Source organism: Perognathus longimembris, chromosome 1 (genome assembly GCF_023159225.1).
Source record: "Perognathus longimembris pacificus isolate PPM17 chromosome 1, ASM2315922v1, whole genome shotgun sequence".
Taxonomy (NCBI): Eukaryota; Metazoa; Chordata; class Mammalia; order Rodentia; family Heteromyidae; genus Perognathus; species Perognathus longimembris.
Genome location: NC_063161.1, coordinates 132,770,901 through 132,785,158, shown reverse-complemented (window position 1 = coordinate 132,785,158; position 14,258 = coordinate 132,770,901). Strand labels below are relative to the sequence as shown.

General features: G+C 46.4%; 1 protein-coding gene across 1 annotated transcript in view; it reads right to left on the bottom strand.

Moving 5' to 3' along the window:
- Window positions 1-1,056: 1,056 nt before the first annotated feature.
- The window catches only part of LOC125356111 (stimulated by retinoic acid gene 6 protein-like), a 30,418-nt gene continuing 17,216 nt past the window's right edge, over window positions 1,057-14,258 (bottom strand). The window contains exons 7-18 of the mRNA XM_048352420.1: window positions 13,667-13,795; window positions 13,397-13,467; window positions 11,635-11,746; window positions 10,439-10,592; window positions 8,890-8,965; window positions 7,847-7,928; window positions 7,637-7,685; window positions 7,060-7,177; window positions 5,750-5,869; window positions 4,309-4,472; window positions 2,844-2,990; window positions 1,057-2,246 (exon numbers count right to left, since the gene is read on the bottom strand). Coding sequence (XP_048208377.1) covers window positions 2,098-2,246; window positions 2,844-2,990; window positions 4,309-4,472; window positions 5,750-5,869; window positions 7,060-7,177; window positions 7,637-7,685; window positions 7,847-7,928; window positions 8,890-8,965; window positions 10,439-10,592; window positions 11,635-11,746; window positions 13,397-13,467; window positions 13,667-13,795 — 1,371 coding nt within the window. The 3' untranslated portion in view covers window positions 1,057-2,097. The remainder of the gene's footprint in view (window positions 2,247-2,843; window positions 2,991-4,308; window positions 4,473-5,749; window positions 5,870-7,059; window positions 7,178-7,636; window positions 7,686-7,846; window positions 7,929-8,889; window positions 8,966-10,438; window positions 10,593-11,634; window positions 11,747-13,396; window positions 13,468-13,666; window positions 13,796-14,258) is intronic.

Here is a 14,258-nt window from a genome sequence, read left to right as displayed (position 1 = left end):
CGTCAATAAACTACTCAGTAAAAGCCAGAAGTGGCTCTGTGGCTCAAGTGGTAGAGCACTAATCTTGAGCACCAAGAGGGCTCCAGATTCAAGCCCCAAGTCCAGGGTTGGTTGAGGGCTGCACTGCAGTTAGAAACAACATGTTCCAGTGTTCTATACAACACAATATGGTGATTATAGCTAATAATTTAGTGTACATTTCAAAATAGCTAGAAGACTTGGGAAGTTCCCAAAATACTGAAATGATAAATGATGAATATGCTAATAACCTTGACTTGATCATTACATATTGTACACGTGTATCGAAGATCACATGGTCATCCACAAATATGTAGTTATTATGTATCTTTCAAAAATAAAGGCAACTTGTAAAACATATTACTTGATTTGAAGCCCATTCTTCCTCTCCCTTGGGGCATTATCCACCTTCCACATTGTAGGGGATGGCTATACCTTTAAGACCTGGGACTGGTGGCTGCTAGTTACTCCCACCTCCTTCTGGGTCCGAAACCGGAAGAGACAGCCAAACCAGGCCCACCTCTTGTCTGCAAGCACGTGTGTTGTAATGGCGCAGTCGGTCGCCCAGAAAGTGGTTCTGTGGGAAGTGACGTTAGCCCGTGGGGGAGGTCCTAGGGCGTTGCTCTTGGATGGACATGCTCACCAGCCTGTCGCTAGCTCCTGGTCAGTCCCTCCCTCTTCCCTTGTCATTACTGCTGATTGCCCCTCCCTTGAATAAACAGAAAGCTCTTGAAGCTTCTCCAAGTGCCTGCGCGTACCTGTCTTCCTTGGCGAGTATAGGGAGGGGGAGGGCATTCTCGCAACCACACGCTGACCGAGGCTATTCGTGGCCCTTGCTCCCGTATTACTTCCTACTGGCCAGAGGATATGCATTGAGAGCGATAGGGGAACACATAAGGGTATAAAAGGCTTGGCATCTCCACAAAGGAGAGGATAGATTTAGTCCGGCACCACATCACACATCCACAGCACACAGAAGGAAGAATAGGGACCACCACAACAGCCAACATTTATTGAGAAGATTTAATCCCTCACTAACCATGAGAGGGATGCCATAATTAGACTATTTTGCACATGAAAAATATGGAAACTCAAGAGTTAAACTTAGCCAAGATCTCTGAGATGGAAAACAGGTCCAAGGTAGGAATCTAGTCTCTGGAATTCTAGAGTCTTGAATTAACCAGACTGTGATGTAACTTTGAGACAGAAAAATGTTCTGCATGTACCAGCCAAATTATAATCACGCTGGAATCATGATAGGAGTCCTCCTCTGCCATATTGGTGAAGCCTCACAGTACTTGCTCAGGCTCATGAGGGATCTGAATGGTCACAATTTCTGCAGGTCGAGGGCTGTGAGACTTTATCCTGGAGCATGAAATTTTTGAGTAAGTACTGGGCTCTATACTAGGACAAGGGTCCATGTCTCCCAGCCTGGCATTTGGGTGTCCTTGAAATGGTTCAAATCAGCACCCTGAACCTTCATGTGTTCCTTGGCTCACCCTCATCAAACATCCTGGGGCTTGCCTGCTCACATGCCTGCCCACCTCAGCTCTGCTTCCTCAGACAGGTGATTCAATTGCTGTCAGGGAGATTCTGAGGGCAAAGCCCAGATTAGGTCCTCATCCTAGTGGCTATAGGACAGAGAGTACATTGGAATCTGCTCATCCTCTCTCCCACCCGCCGTGACACCTGCAAAACAGGAAGCAGTAAGGAGCATGCTGCATTGAGGGCCATCCTCTGTTCCAGAGAAAAATAGTGTCTCTTAATGCAGACCTTCTTCAGTGGCAGTTCTGCCTTAGAGCTGAACTTAGTTCTTCTGTTAATAGGCAACTCCTCAATGGGTAGTGGAAGTAGCAGTTTGATCAACAGACTTTCTTTAGTTTCTCATTTTTTTTTTCTTGGTCAAAGGAGAGAAATGGTACTGAGCCTTTAACCCATCTTCTGTATGGATAATGCTGACTGCAATGTATGAGAACAGAGCCTGTGCCATCCCTTCCCACTGCAGGTAATAGCTGCTGGTTAAACAGAGCCTTCTCTTGGGAGCAGATGGCCTGGCCTTGTAGCAGATGGTGGCCAGAGTCAACAATCTGAGCATGTCATTAGAATTTGGGTGAACTCGTGGGAACCATGACCTGGTTTTGATTTTCTGAGCATGATGAGTCTGGGGTTGTTGATCAAGGTCTGCAGCAGGAGCCACCTCATTCTGGACCTTGCTGAGATGCGGGGACCTAGGATAGAATCAGAACAGATAAACCAGGAGTTGTGTGATGGTTGACTGGGGGAAGGGGCTAGTGTGCCTTTGCTATTCTTGAAGACTTTTGGAAGAGCTGTCTGAAAGGTGTGAGGGACGCCTGCTGACACGAGGGAGGTAGAGGACTATAAGTGGTTCCACAGACCTGACTGTCTGCAGAGTTGGTACAGCAGTGAATGGTGAATGCATCTGAGCCCTGAAGTGGCAGGAGAGCTTCAGAGGTCAGAAAAACAAAACTAAGCCCCATCTCGGACAGCATCTTGAGGGAAGCCTGGGATATGAGATACCTTGGAACTTTCAAACAAATGAAGTATGAAGGGCTCCATTAGCAGAACCGGAGCTTATTTCCAGGAACAACGGAAGAGATCACTTAGAAAAAGGCTGCAAAGCTTGGCTGACTAGGAGCTAAGTCTCCTGAACTCCCTGGTTGAAGGATACACTGAGTGGGGTATGCAGATTAAAAGGGGGAAGGGTAGAAGAGAGGAGACCTGGGGCATCTTGGGAGATTCCAGGTGCCTTTGCATATTCATTTCCTTCTCTCTAAATCCAGGTTCAAAGAGGAGATGGATGTTACCTGCTGATTGGTTTAGGTACCAGTATTTGATCGCCTTCTGCAGCTTCCTCTCCCTATGGCCTGTGATGAGAATGTGGCAAAAGCTGACCAGCACAGGATTGGTGTGATAATGATCCACATAGAGCATGCCGATCCACGCACTGAACCCTGAAACCCAGAGGCAGGTCAGGCCAGGTAGCACTTCTCAGCAAGACATAGTTTGTACTTTCCTGATATAACGTCCAGTCTGTTTGTGTGCCATTGGTGGCTGACTCTGCTGAGAATCTAGATAAGGAGTATTAAGAGCCAGAAGCATTTAAAGATCCTTTTCTAAATTATGCATATTATGGAGAACTTGAAGTATGAAGGAGCTAGAGGCAGCCATGGCAAAGACCTAGAATGTTTCTGTGCAGATCATGAATGGAATAGGAATGTGTGATTGAGGAACAGAAGCAGAACAAAAGCTACTTTTTCTTCCTCTGAAATGGCCTTGGTTTTAGAGTAGTTCAACTGCACAGAACATTTTCATAACTAAGTTTCTCAGTATAAACACTAATTCTTAGGTGTGTTCTTGACTCAAAAATTTTTAGAGCTACATACTCATAAACTAAGTGCTCAGTGAGGTGCTCTACCACTCTACCTCTTGAGCTATGGCCTCATTTAAGCTTTTTTAGTAGTTTATTGGAGATAAACACAGAAGCTGAGAGTTGGTAGCTCATGGCTGTAATCCTAGCTACTCAGGAGGCTAAGACCTGAGGATCATGGCTCGAAGTCAACCCAGGCAGGAAAGTTTGTGAGACTCTTATCTCCAACTAGCCACCAGAAAACTGGAAGTAGAACTGTTTGGTGAAAATGAACTGAACAACTGAACAACTCATGGGGGGGAGGGGGAAGGGAAAGGGGGAGGGGGGAGGGGGAATGAGGGACGAGGTAACAAACAGTACAAGAAATGTATCCAATGCCTAATGTATGAAACCTCTCTGTAATTCAGTTTGATAAAAAAAAAAAAAAACAAACTGGAAGTAGAGCTGTGCCTCGAAGTGGTAGAGTGCTAGCCTTGAGCACAAACACTCAGGGCCAGGGCTTAGGCCCTGAGTTCAAACTCCACAACCACCCCCCCTCAAAAAAAAGAGCCTCACAGACTTTCCTGCCCAGGCTGGCTTTGAACAGGATCCTTAAAATCTCATCCTCATCCTCCTGAATAACTAGGAGGCTCACAGGTGTGAGCCACAGGCACCTGGCCTGAATTTAACTCCTTTGGACTACCATTCTTATACCTCAAAGGTCTGGTAAATCAGTAGGAGTTGAACAGCTTTGCATTCCCTCTTGAGCAGTTAGACTGCAAAAGTTTCTATGAGGAGGGGGGCATACCAGATAGCTATGAGCATAACAATGGTGTGAACTTCCAGCCTCTGATACTTATCTTCCCTCAAGGATTCAAGAGCAGCCATCCCGGAGGAAGTGGCCAGCAGGGCTGGTCACTCACCCATGTCTGCCCCCTCATAGCCACTCTGCATGATGGTCCTGTCAATGCGTGCAATCAGCCAGGAGCCCAAGAGGCAGCTGATAAGTAGCCTGGAGAGGCAAGCGCCCACACCTAGCAGCACGTTGTAGAAGAACAGGAAGTAGTTGAAATTGTGGAAGACTTTCCTGTAAAGACATGGACAGGAAGATAGGATAAGGTGGCTAGGCTGGGGGGCCTCCAGCAGTCCCCAGGTCTTGTGCTGAACCCTGGGACTCCACTTCCTAACCCGGTGACTCTGTGATGCGCAGCATGCAGAGTCAGCGACCTCCTCACGGCTCTGGAGTGTGGGGAGGATGCTAAGCACAGTGCAGGACAAATGCTAGTAGAAACTCTCCTAGCAATGCTTGCTGTTTCAGGCTTCTTGGAGGACAAGAAATCTTGGGAAGACAGCTGGCTTAAGAGTTGTAGCAGCAAGGCATGGGGGGGGGGCGGTCTTCCCTAATGTCTGGCCCAGCCAGAGCTGTCCCCAGTCCTCCAAAGGACCACCTGATCACTCTGGACTGCCTCCTGTCCTGTCAGAGGCACAGTCCTGCCCCTGGTGGTCCCACCTCTGCTGGCCTAAGGTCACCATGCGGTGACTACTTTGACTTCTGTTTACTCTAATGCCTCCCTGCTTTCATTCATGCTGTGGTAGCGGCTGGCTGAGCTCTCCACTGCTCTTTACCCCTGTGCTCACCTCAGCTCGAACATCCTGTCCAGAGAGGAACTGACTCCCTCCTGCCCTGCCACTCCCCTGCTACTCCTGCCTTTCCTCCTCCATTTCTGCCTCTGTTTTTCCATTCCCAACTTCTCTTCCCTTGCTTCTCTTCCTTCTCTTCTGCCTCTCCTCTTCCATTCTTGCATCTCCCCAGACTCCCCTGCCTCTCTTTACCCTGCCTTGTTTCTCTTCCTCCATCCCATCTGACTTCCTGCTGCCTGTTTCTCCTCCTCTGCCCTGCCACTTCCCCTCCGCCACTCAAGTTTGCCTCAGAATGGTTTTGTACCCTCTGAAGTCTCTGTCATCTATGTGCCTGTCCGCTCTGGTGGCTGTGAACTTTTCACAGGCAGATAGTATTACAATGACCTCTTTACTCCCAGAGCCCATTCTTCTTCATGGAATTAGAAATGCTTGCCCATGTGCAGGACACTGTTATTCTAAGTCCGTATTAACACAGATCTAACACTTTTTTAAGGCATACAAAATGATTTCTCAGTAAGGGAACTAAGGTCCATAGATGGCTGGTAAAATCACAATGCTTATAAGGGTGCCAGTATTAGGTCCCAGGCAGTCTAGCTCTGGAGGTCACCCCAGTGCCCTGTACTACAACTCCTCACATGCTCTAGTGTGCCCAGAATATGCCAAGGGTGAGGGGGGAAGGGCCGAGAGACAGTGGAAACCCTGGAATTCCTTCGGTGCCCTTACCTGTTGTTGAGAGCCAAGGGTTTCTGCTTGTCAGCTGTGCTCAGCTTGGGCTGCAGGAAGAAGCTGGCGGCGATCCATCCCTGCAGGATCATGAGGCCCACGACGATGGATAGAGTGAGGCTGAAACACCGGGAGGGACCATCCTGAAGTAGCTCTTCTAGGGCTAATTCTAGGCCCTCTGATGTCTAGTGATATCAAAGAGGTGTTCACCACTCAGAAGAACAACGGAAGTACATGCTCCATGCTTTATGCTCACAAAGTGCCCCCCATGCCCATCAGGCAGATGGGCAACCTGAGGCTCACGAATGGGAAATAATTTTCCCAAGGCCACAGGGTCAGCTCTTGTGGCTCCAGGTTACAACACATGGCTCTCTTTAGTGTCCCTTCATATCAAGAGTGGCAGCTGTGTGAGTGATGTTACAGGTAAAGAGTGAAAGGGTGTGAGAGGGTGGACAGGATGGCTCCACTCCAGGCCCGGGAGTGACCCTTGGAAAGTGTGGAACCAAGCTGGGAGGTCCTCAGAAAGTGCCATGTACTGTGTTGACAACCCTCTGAGTAAGTAGTGTGGGATAGTGGTTAAAAAGTTTTGGCTAGCCAGGCACTAGTGGCTCATGCCTATAATCCTAGCTACTTAGGTGACTGAGATGGGAGGATCGCAGTTCTAAGCCAGCCTGGGCAGGGAAGTCTCCAAGACTCTTACCTACAACTAACCACCAGAAAAATGGACATGTAGCTGTGGCTCAAAGTGGTAGCCCTGAGCAAAAAATGTTCAAGGACAGTGCCCGGGACCTGAGTCCAAGCCCCACAACCAACAACAAAAGATGTTGGCTTCAGACTGCCTAGCTCCAAATACTGCATCTTCTCTCTCTTTGACCAAGTGCCTATTTCCTGCTCTTCACAGACACACCCAATTCTTAGGACTGGTTTGAGAAAGATATATAGTAAATATTCAGTGATGCTGGGAAGGAAACATAATTTATCCCGATCCACACAAAAAAATCCAAATGGTCAGTTAGCCGTAATTCCCTACCCTCTTTCATCATGCTATCCTGCCTCTTACTGATCTCCCTGCTAGAAAATAGACATATATGTAACACACATGCACATGCACACACACACACACACGCACACATACACACACACTCCTATGAAGATCCCAGATAACAGTGAGAGAGGAAGCCTTTTAATAAACCGTAAGTTCCCCTGTTTGAGTTGCTATTATGACTCATCCCTAGAGCAGAATCAAGACCTTGGGCCCAAGACTTAGTTCCCACTTAAAGGCAAAGACAGGAAGCCCACTCAGCACTTACATCCCAAGACCCAGCCCTCGGAGCATCTCCAGGCCCTGGTTGTGGAGGACAGGCAGCACCAGGCCATACATGATCATCATGCCACACAGGCTCTGTACCACATGGATGATGAGGTATCCTGGGGAGTAGGGCTGAGGTCACTGGGGCCCCTGGCCCACCCTCCTGCCCCTCCTTGCAGCTTGCCTTACGCCCTCCTGCATCAGAGGCCCTGGCGTGTTTGTTGATGCTATTTCTTGAGCTTAGCATGGCCTTCCTTACCTCCTTGCTCCCCTCCTACCAACCCCATCAGGTATCCTTTAAAAGCTAAATGTCCTAAAAAGCCCCTGAGCTCTGTGCTTGAGGTGGGCAGTCATTTCCTCCTCTGGCCACCGCTGCCCACAGCATACAGAGCCTGTGAATTCAGGACAGGGAGGGGTTGACATACTCTGTTTGTGTTTCTCCCTCATCCTGTGGGTCCCTTGTGGACAGAAATTAAGGCTGTGTCCCACTCACCTTTGTTCCCCTTCTGTACAGCCAGAGCCCTGTAGGTGCCCAGGAAAGGTGTATTGGGTTGAAAGGGTCATAGGATGGCACTTACCCCACAGAATATAGGCTATTTGCCAGCCAGAGTATCTTGCAATGGCCACCTGAGGTTTAAAAGAACAGGGGCCTCAGGGAAAGAGGAAAAGCTCGCTTCCTCTGTCCCGTAGACCCAGCACCCCTGTTTCACTTGAGTTCATCTACAACCCAATGATTCAGGTGTGGCCCTTGGCTTAGTCTCAACACCAAAGGGCCCCCATAGACTTACCACGCTCTCTGCTGAGGAGGGATTGTGGAACCTTGGAGGGAGAAACTGTTTGTCTCCTGCCCACAGCCTCTTTATGTGCTTTCTGGAGGAAAAAAAAAATTAGAAATGAAGTCAGAGACCACTAGATACAGGGAGGTTAGTGCCAGGCAGCTGAGCTCCTTGGCACACTTCTAGTTTGTTTTCAAAAATCTTAAAAGTTTTTTTTTTTCTCAAAATGATAAAGGTATTGTTCAAGTTATAATGGTAATGGAATTTGATAGATGAGATTGTGTGCGGCTTTTATTTTCTTCATTTTTCTTTCTATAATTTCTTATTCTGCTATGATGAAGACATATCATTTAAGTTATAAGGTTTAAAAACAGTTAAAACAGAAAATCAATTTGTTATAGCCTGATCTTATAGCAACACAAAGGGAAACTTTAAAAAAAAAAAAAAAAGCGGGGGGAGGAGACAACAGCAAGGCGCCAGGGGCTCACACCAATCATTCTAACTACTCAGGAGGCTGAGATCTGAGAATCCTGGTTCCAGGCATCTCAGGTGAACAAATCCTGGAAAGGAATCAAATCGCTGGACCCACAGTTCCCTATCTGCATATTATTACAGAGCTACAGTGTGATTTGAATCCAGAAGTTCAAATCAGTAGTTAGGTTTTTTGTTGTTGTTGTTGTTTTCTTCCTTCCTACAAAAAGATGCCACTGCCCCTGAATCTTTTTTTTTTTTTTTTGGCCAGTCCTGGGCCTTGGACTCAGGGCCTGAGCACTGTCCCTGGCTTCTTCCCGCTCAAGGCTAGCACTCTGCCACTTGAGCCACAGCGCCGCTTCTGGCCGTTTTCTGTATATGTGGTGCTGGGGAATCGAACCTAGGGCCTCGTGTATCCGAGGCAGGCACTCTTGCCACTAGGCTATATCCCCAGCCCACTGCCCCTGAATCTTGAATTCACTTCTTAAGCCTATATTGAGCATTGCAGGCACTACTCAGGAACACTGGAAAAATCTAAAGCAAGCATCTGGCTAAAGTCACACATATAATTTGAGTCGCCTTACCTGTAACAGGCCAGAATGTGGAACAGATAGCTCACACATGTGAGGGAGGCAGGAAGAATGGTCACCACCCAGACTCCTGAAATATGCAAAGTATCGAGAGTTCTCAGAAAACAAGCACTACATGGTATTTTCAAAATGTAGACACTGAGTCAAAAGGGTCTAGGGAAAAAATCAATTATACTTCCTTTGGAATATTTCTCATGTATGCAAACTTTTGCTCATTTTACTCACACACCCTTGGTGTGTGTTATATTTAGTTCTTGCCTTTGGTGTTAATATTTTCACTCTAAGTGAATAAAAGTGAGGGGAATCATAGAAAACACACACACACACACACACACATACACACACACACACACACCTATTGTACCCAATTTTTATACTTCAAATCTCAAAGAACTCAAGTAATAAGAAAAAACATTGTTAAGATCCAATGCAAAGGGTGTAAGGGCAGCTATATCTGGAAGGAAAGGATGAGAGGAGTCTGTCCACAGGAAGTGTGGGTGTGAACTTCCTCCAGGCAGCACCATGAATGTAACCTCACTCCATTAATGTCTTCTTCCCAGACAAATGTGTAGTAGCTAAGAGTTTCTATATTTTAAAGATGGAAGAGGCCAGGACACAGGAACAACTTTATGTTAATTTCAAAATGCTTATACATGTGAGAAATATTTCAAGCCACAAGTGTCAATGAGTGACATATAAGTGTCTATGTGACATGTAGATTACCATGTATCCAGACCAAGAAACTAAAGTTAGCTTTAAAAAGGAGCCCAGAGCTAGGCACCGGTGGCTCATGTCTAAATCTTAGTTGTTTAGAAGTCCAAGATAATGGTACAAAGCCAGACCAGGCAGAAAAGTCGGAGAATCTGTCTCTAATTAACCAGCAAAAAAAGCTGGATTGGAGACATGGTTCAAGTAGTAGAGTATCATGAGCAAAATTGCTGAGCAAAAGTGCTATCCCCTGAGTTCAAGCACCAGATCAGGAAAAAGAAGGAGAGGAAGGAAGGAGAAGAAGGAAGAAACCAGGCCTAGAAGAAACGAAGCCCAGAACAGAGATATAGAGATGGAAAACAGCATGGAGGCTCCTACTAAAAATTAAACAGAGGGGCTGGGAATATGGCCTAGTGGTAGAGTGCTTGCCTTGTATACATGAAGCCCTGGATTCTATTCCTCAGCACCACATATATAGAAAAAGCCAGAAAAGGTGCTGTGGCTCAAGTGGTAGAGTGCTAGCCTTGAGCAAAAAGAAGCCCAGGGACAGTGCTCAGGCCCTGAGTCCCAAGCCCCAGCACTGGCAAACAAAACAAAACAAAACAAAAATTAAAAGCAGAGCCAGGTGCCAGTGGCTCACACCTATAATCCTAGCTACTCAAAAAAGAGGCTGAGATCTGAGGATCAAGGTTCCAAGCCAGCCTAGGCAGGAATATCTGTATCGCCAATTTACCACCAAAACACTGCAAGTAGAGTTGTAGCTCAAGTAGTAGAGCTCATTTATGCATGCAGCTACCACACAGGTGGCAGGAACACTGGTGGCAGATAGTTTTACCTTTGGTGACACTGATCAGTTCTTGGACTTGCAGGATAACTGGGGTCAGCGTCCCTGTCTCATTCATATAAGTGAGGTAGCTCTCCAGCTTCTCTTCGAACACATCCAACTCATCCCTCACATACACGAACATGCAGAACTCAATGACAATAAACTGCGGACACAGAGAAAAGATTTCAAGGTCACCAGAGTCCAGTTCAGCACAGGAATAACATATGCACCTGACCTTCGTTATAAAGCCAGTCTCTTCCAGGCAGTCAAAACTCCTCTTAAATTGGGTGCTGATGACTCACACCTGTAATCCTAGATACTCCAGAAGTTGAGATCTGGGAATGAAGGTTTGAATCTAGCCTGGGCAAACAAATCTGAGACTTTTATCTCCAATTAACCAGCAAAAGGCCAGAAGTGGAGGTGTGGATCAAGTGGTAGACAGCGATCTGTGAGCAAAACAGCTGAGAGCCAGAGGCCCTGAGTTCAAGCCCCACCCCCATATTCATTCTTCTTTCTTTGGGTACAAAATATAGACTATGTTTTCCAGCTTCCTTTATGTTAGCATGGTCACATGACCAGGTTCTTGCCAGTGGAAAAGCAGCAAAAGGAACATGTGATACTTCTCCACAGAGTCCATGAAAACTGCAAGTGTTCTTTAGAGATCATTATTTTTACCAACTTCTCTTTGCATATCAGTAATTTCAAATTCATATTTTTCTTTCCATCAATTTTTAGTCAATGATAAATTTGACCATATGGAGCATTAACCATTATCAGTTATTTTGTGTGAATTAATCTTCCTAGTTATATTCGCAATGTAGGTAAAGGTATCCTTGGAATAAAAATGGTGGAGTTGAAACATTGCATCTTCTTCATCCCACTTCCCTAGTCCCTTGGTACCAGGGTTTGAACACTTGATCAACTGGTGCCTTACCACTTGAGCCACATCTCCAAGCTCACTTTTTGCTACTTCCTTTATGGCTGGTCTTCCACTTTTCTGCCCTTTGACTTTGAACTGAGATCCTCCATAGCTCAGCCCCATGAGCAGCTGGTACTTGGCCCATTGTACTTCTTTGACCAACCAAGATTCACTTTCAACCCATATTTTAAGGTACATACATATTGCTTGCCTCAGAGTCTATATAACCCCAGCTCCACACTGCTCCATATATAAAATAAAAATGGGTTTTCATAAAGCTACTTACAAGGTACAGGCATATGAAAGCCAGCACAATGGTTCCGATCATTCTGCTTGGGAACTGGAAGCAGGGGTCCCACTTATACACCCTGGATTGGAACCAGGATCTTTGACTTTCTCTGTGAATGAATGGACACCGAAGAGGAAAAGGCTGTGGTGAGTAAACAAATGTCTGATTCTTCTGGAAATAACATCATCTTCTTTTCATCATGTTGCAGATTAGTGTTGGAGAAAGAGTACTGGCAGTGCCGCCATCTTCATTTCCCCTTATCCTTAAGAATAAAGACTAGGTTTAGGGTGGGAGTAGCAATTCATCAAACTAAAAGACTAAGATTCCCAGCCTCTTGCAGTTAAGAAACATCAGATTAGGTTCAATCACTATGATGTGATCAGAAGTGTTGATATGGGTCTTTGGGGGAGGCTGCCTAGATGGAACTGACAAGGCTAAGAGGTCTTTGCCCTGCTTTCTTTCCTTCTACCTGCCCTCTGACATGGTTTAGGCCAGAGCTGCTACCACCATATTGAACCACGAGACAGTATTGAGGAGGGAAAACACATATGAAGATAGCAAATTTCAAAACAAACAAACAAACAAACACATTTGTGACCTACAAAGTGCCATGGTGTTCAATATGGATTAGGGTCAATATAGAGCATTCATTCCTAGAGTTCTTTTATTGAGAAACTAATAATTCTCTTTTCTTGATGCCACTATTATTTTCAGTTTTCTGACACAAATTGTATAATCCAGTGTAGTTCTAGCCAAGATACTAGCTTTGCCACTGTGTGAGCTGGATGAGAGATGTTTCTTCTCTGGAATGTACCAACTGTGCCCAGTGGCAAGAGCAGAGGTAGGCTGACCCAGACACCCTCTGAAGGTCTAACACAGTTGTGCAGTTGACAGCAATATCCTATCCTCTATGGGCATCAGCACATCCGTTATTATTTGGGAAACTATCCATCTCCTCCCCGAGGTCCTACTGGATAAGTGGTGCTGAAACTACTTCCTGGTTTCAGAGCAGAAGCGAGACCAGAACATGTGACCGGGGCTTAGCCAATAAGTGTTTACCAATCACCTAGCCACAGTCATTGGATAAGGGTGGTATGTGATCGAATTTGAATCTGAGTAAGTGGAAAGGAAAATTTCTCTTTCTTCTAAGCTTCAACCAGAAAAGTGTAAGCCTGGAGAGTCTGGAGACCACTATTAGGAGGAGGCCCACTTCACTGGAAGGCTCAGTTAAAATTGGAGTTGAGACTGAATGTTGGTGTGGCTTACACCTATAATCCTAGCTACTCAGAAGGCTGAGATTTGAGGATTAAATTAGAAGCCAGCTTGGAGAGGAAAGTCCAGGAGACGCTTATCACCAATTAACCAGCCATAAACTGGATGTGGAGCTGTGGCTCAAGTGGTAGAGTGACAGCTTTGAGTGGGGGAAAAAAACAATCCCAAAACTAAAGGAGAATGCTAGGCCCTGAGTTCAAGACCCGGTACTAGCACAGGAAAAAAAAAAAGTGGAGTGGAGAGGGCGAGGGAGTAAGAGACCCAGTTCTGAGGATATCAGTTGTGCTCTTAGATCCAACTGGCAGAAAGCCTTCTAGATTCCCTAGTGATGCAAGCCTGTAAATTTCTGTCTTTGCTTTGGTTCACTTTCATAGTAAATAATGGTCCCTACTCTTGTGGTGCATTCTACTTGTCTCAGAGCCTGTCTGTGGGGGGCAGCCAACGTGAGTGCGAACCTGGGGGGTGAATGGACAGAAGTGCAGCTTACTGCGGGCGGGCCTTCCTCAGCAGTTGTTTTACGTGCTCTGCCTGGTGGACTTCCAGCATTGGCCTTTCTTCCTGAAAGGAAAAAGATAGGAACACTTGGCCTCACAAGTCTTCATTAGGACTTGGTCTCTAGGAGGGGTTATGGGGTACAAGACTTGGTCAGGCCTCTGTCATTTCTGGGAGTGAGAAGCAAGGATCTGCTCTCAGAGTCTTTGTTTTTGAATCCAGAATGTGACAAGGAACACACACAGTGACTATGTTCAGCACTCACCATCTGGGGCTCCAAGCCCAGGTGAACCCTCAGAGCCTTGATGAACATGTGCAGGAAGCGGCCCAGCAGGAAAGCCAGGCACAGTAGTGAGGGCCAGTAGAACACGAGGGTCTCATATCTCCCCATAAACTGCAACAGAAGCAAGCAAGGGGCGCAGGCTCCAGTGGGGCAGGGCAGGACAACCAGGTGAAACAAGACAGAAGAGTGCCTGTCCAACCAGACAGACCCCAGCAGGACCTGCCCTCCTTGAGCTCGGAAGTCAGTAGCCAATCCCTGCTTTCCAGCCCCAGAACAAGATGTGGACTTGGAGTCTAGAAGCTCTGGATACAAGTCTGCGCATTTCTGTCTTATTTCATGAAAACAGCTTTTTTTTGAGAGGGGGTGTTCCTGATAAAAAATAAGTTTTCCTTTTGGAAATGTGAGAGACAGAGGTAGGTAGTTAGATGGAAGAAGACAGGGAAGGAGAGAGAAAGGAAAGACAGAAAAAGAGATGGAGAGAGGAAGATAGCAGGAAGGAAGGGGAAAGAAGAAGGAGGGAAAGAAGGAAGGAACAGAGAGAGGGAGAGAGGGAAGGAAGGAAGGAATATGGAAA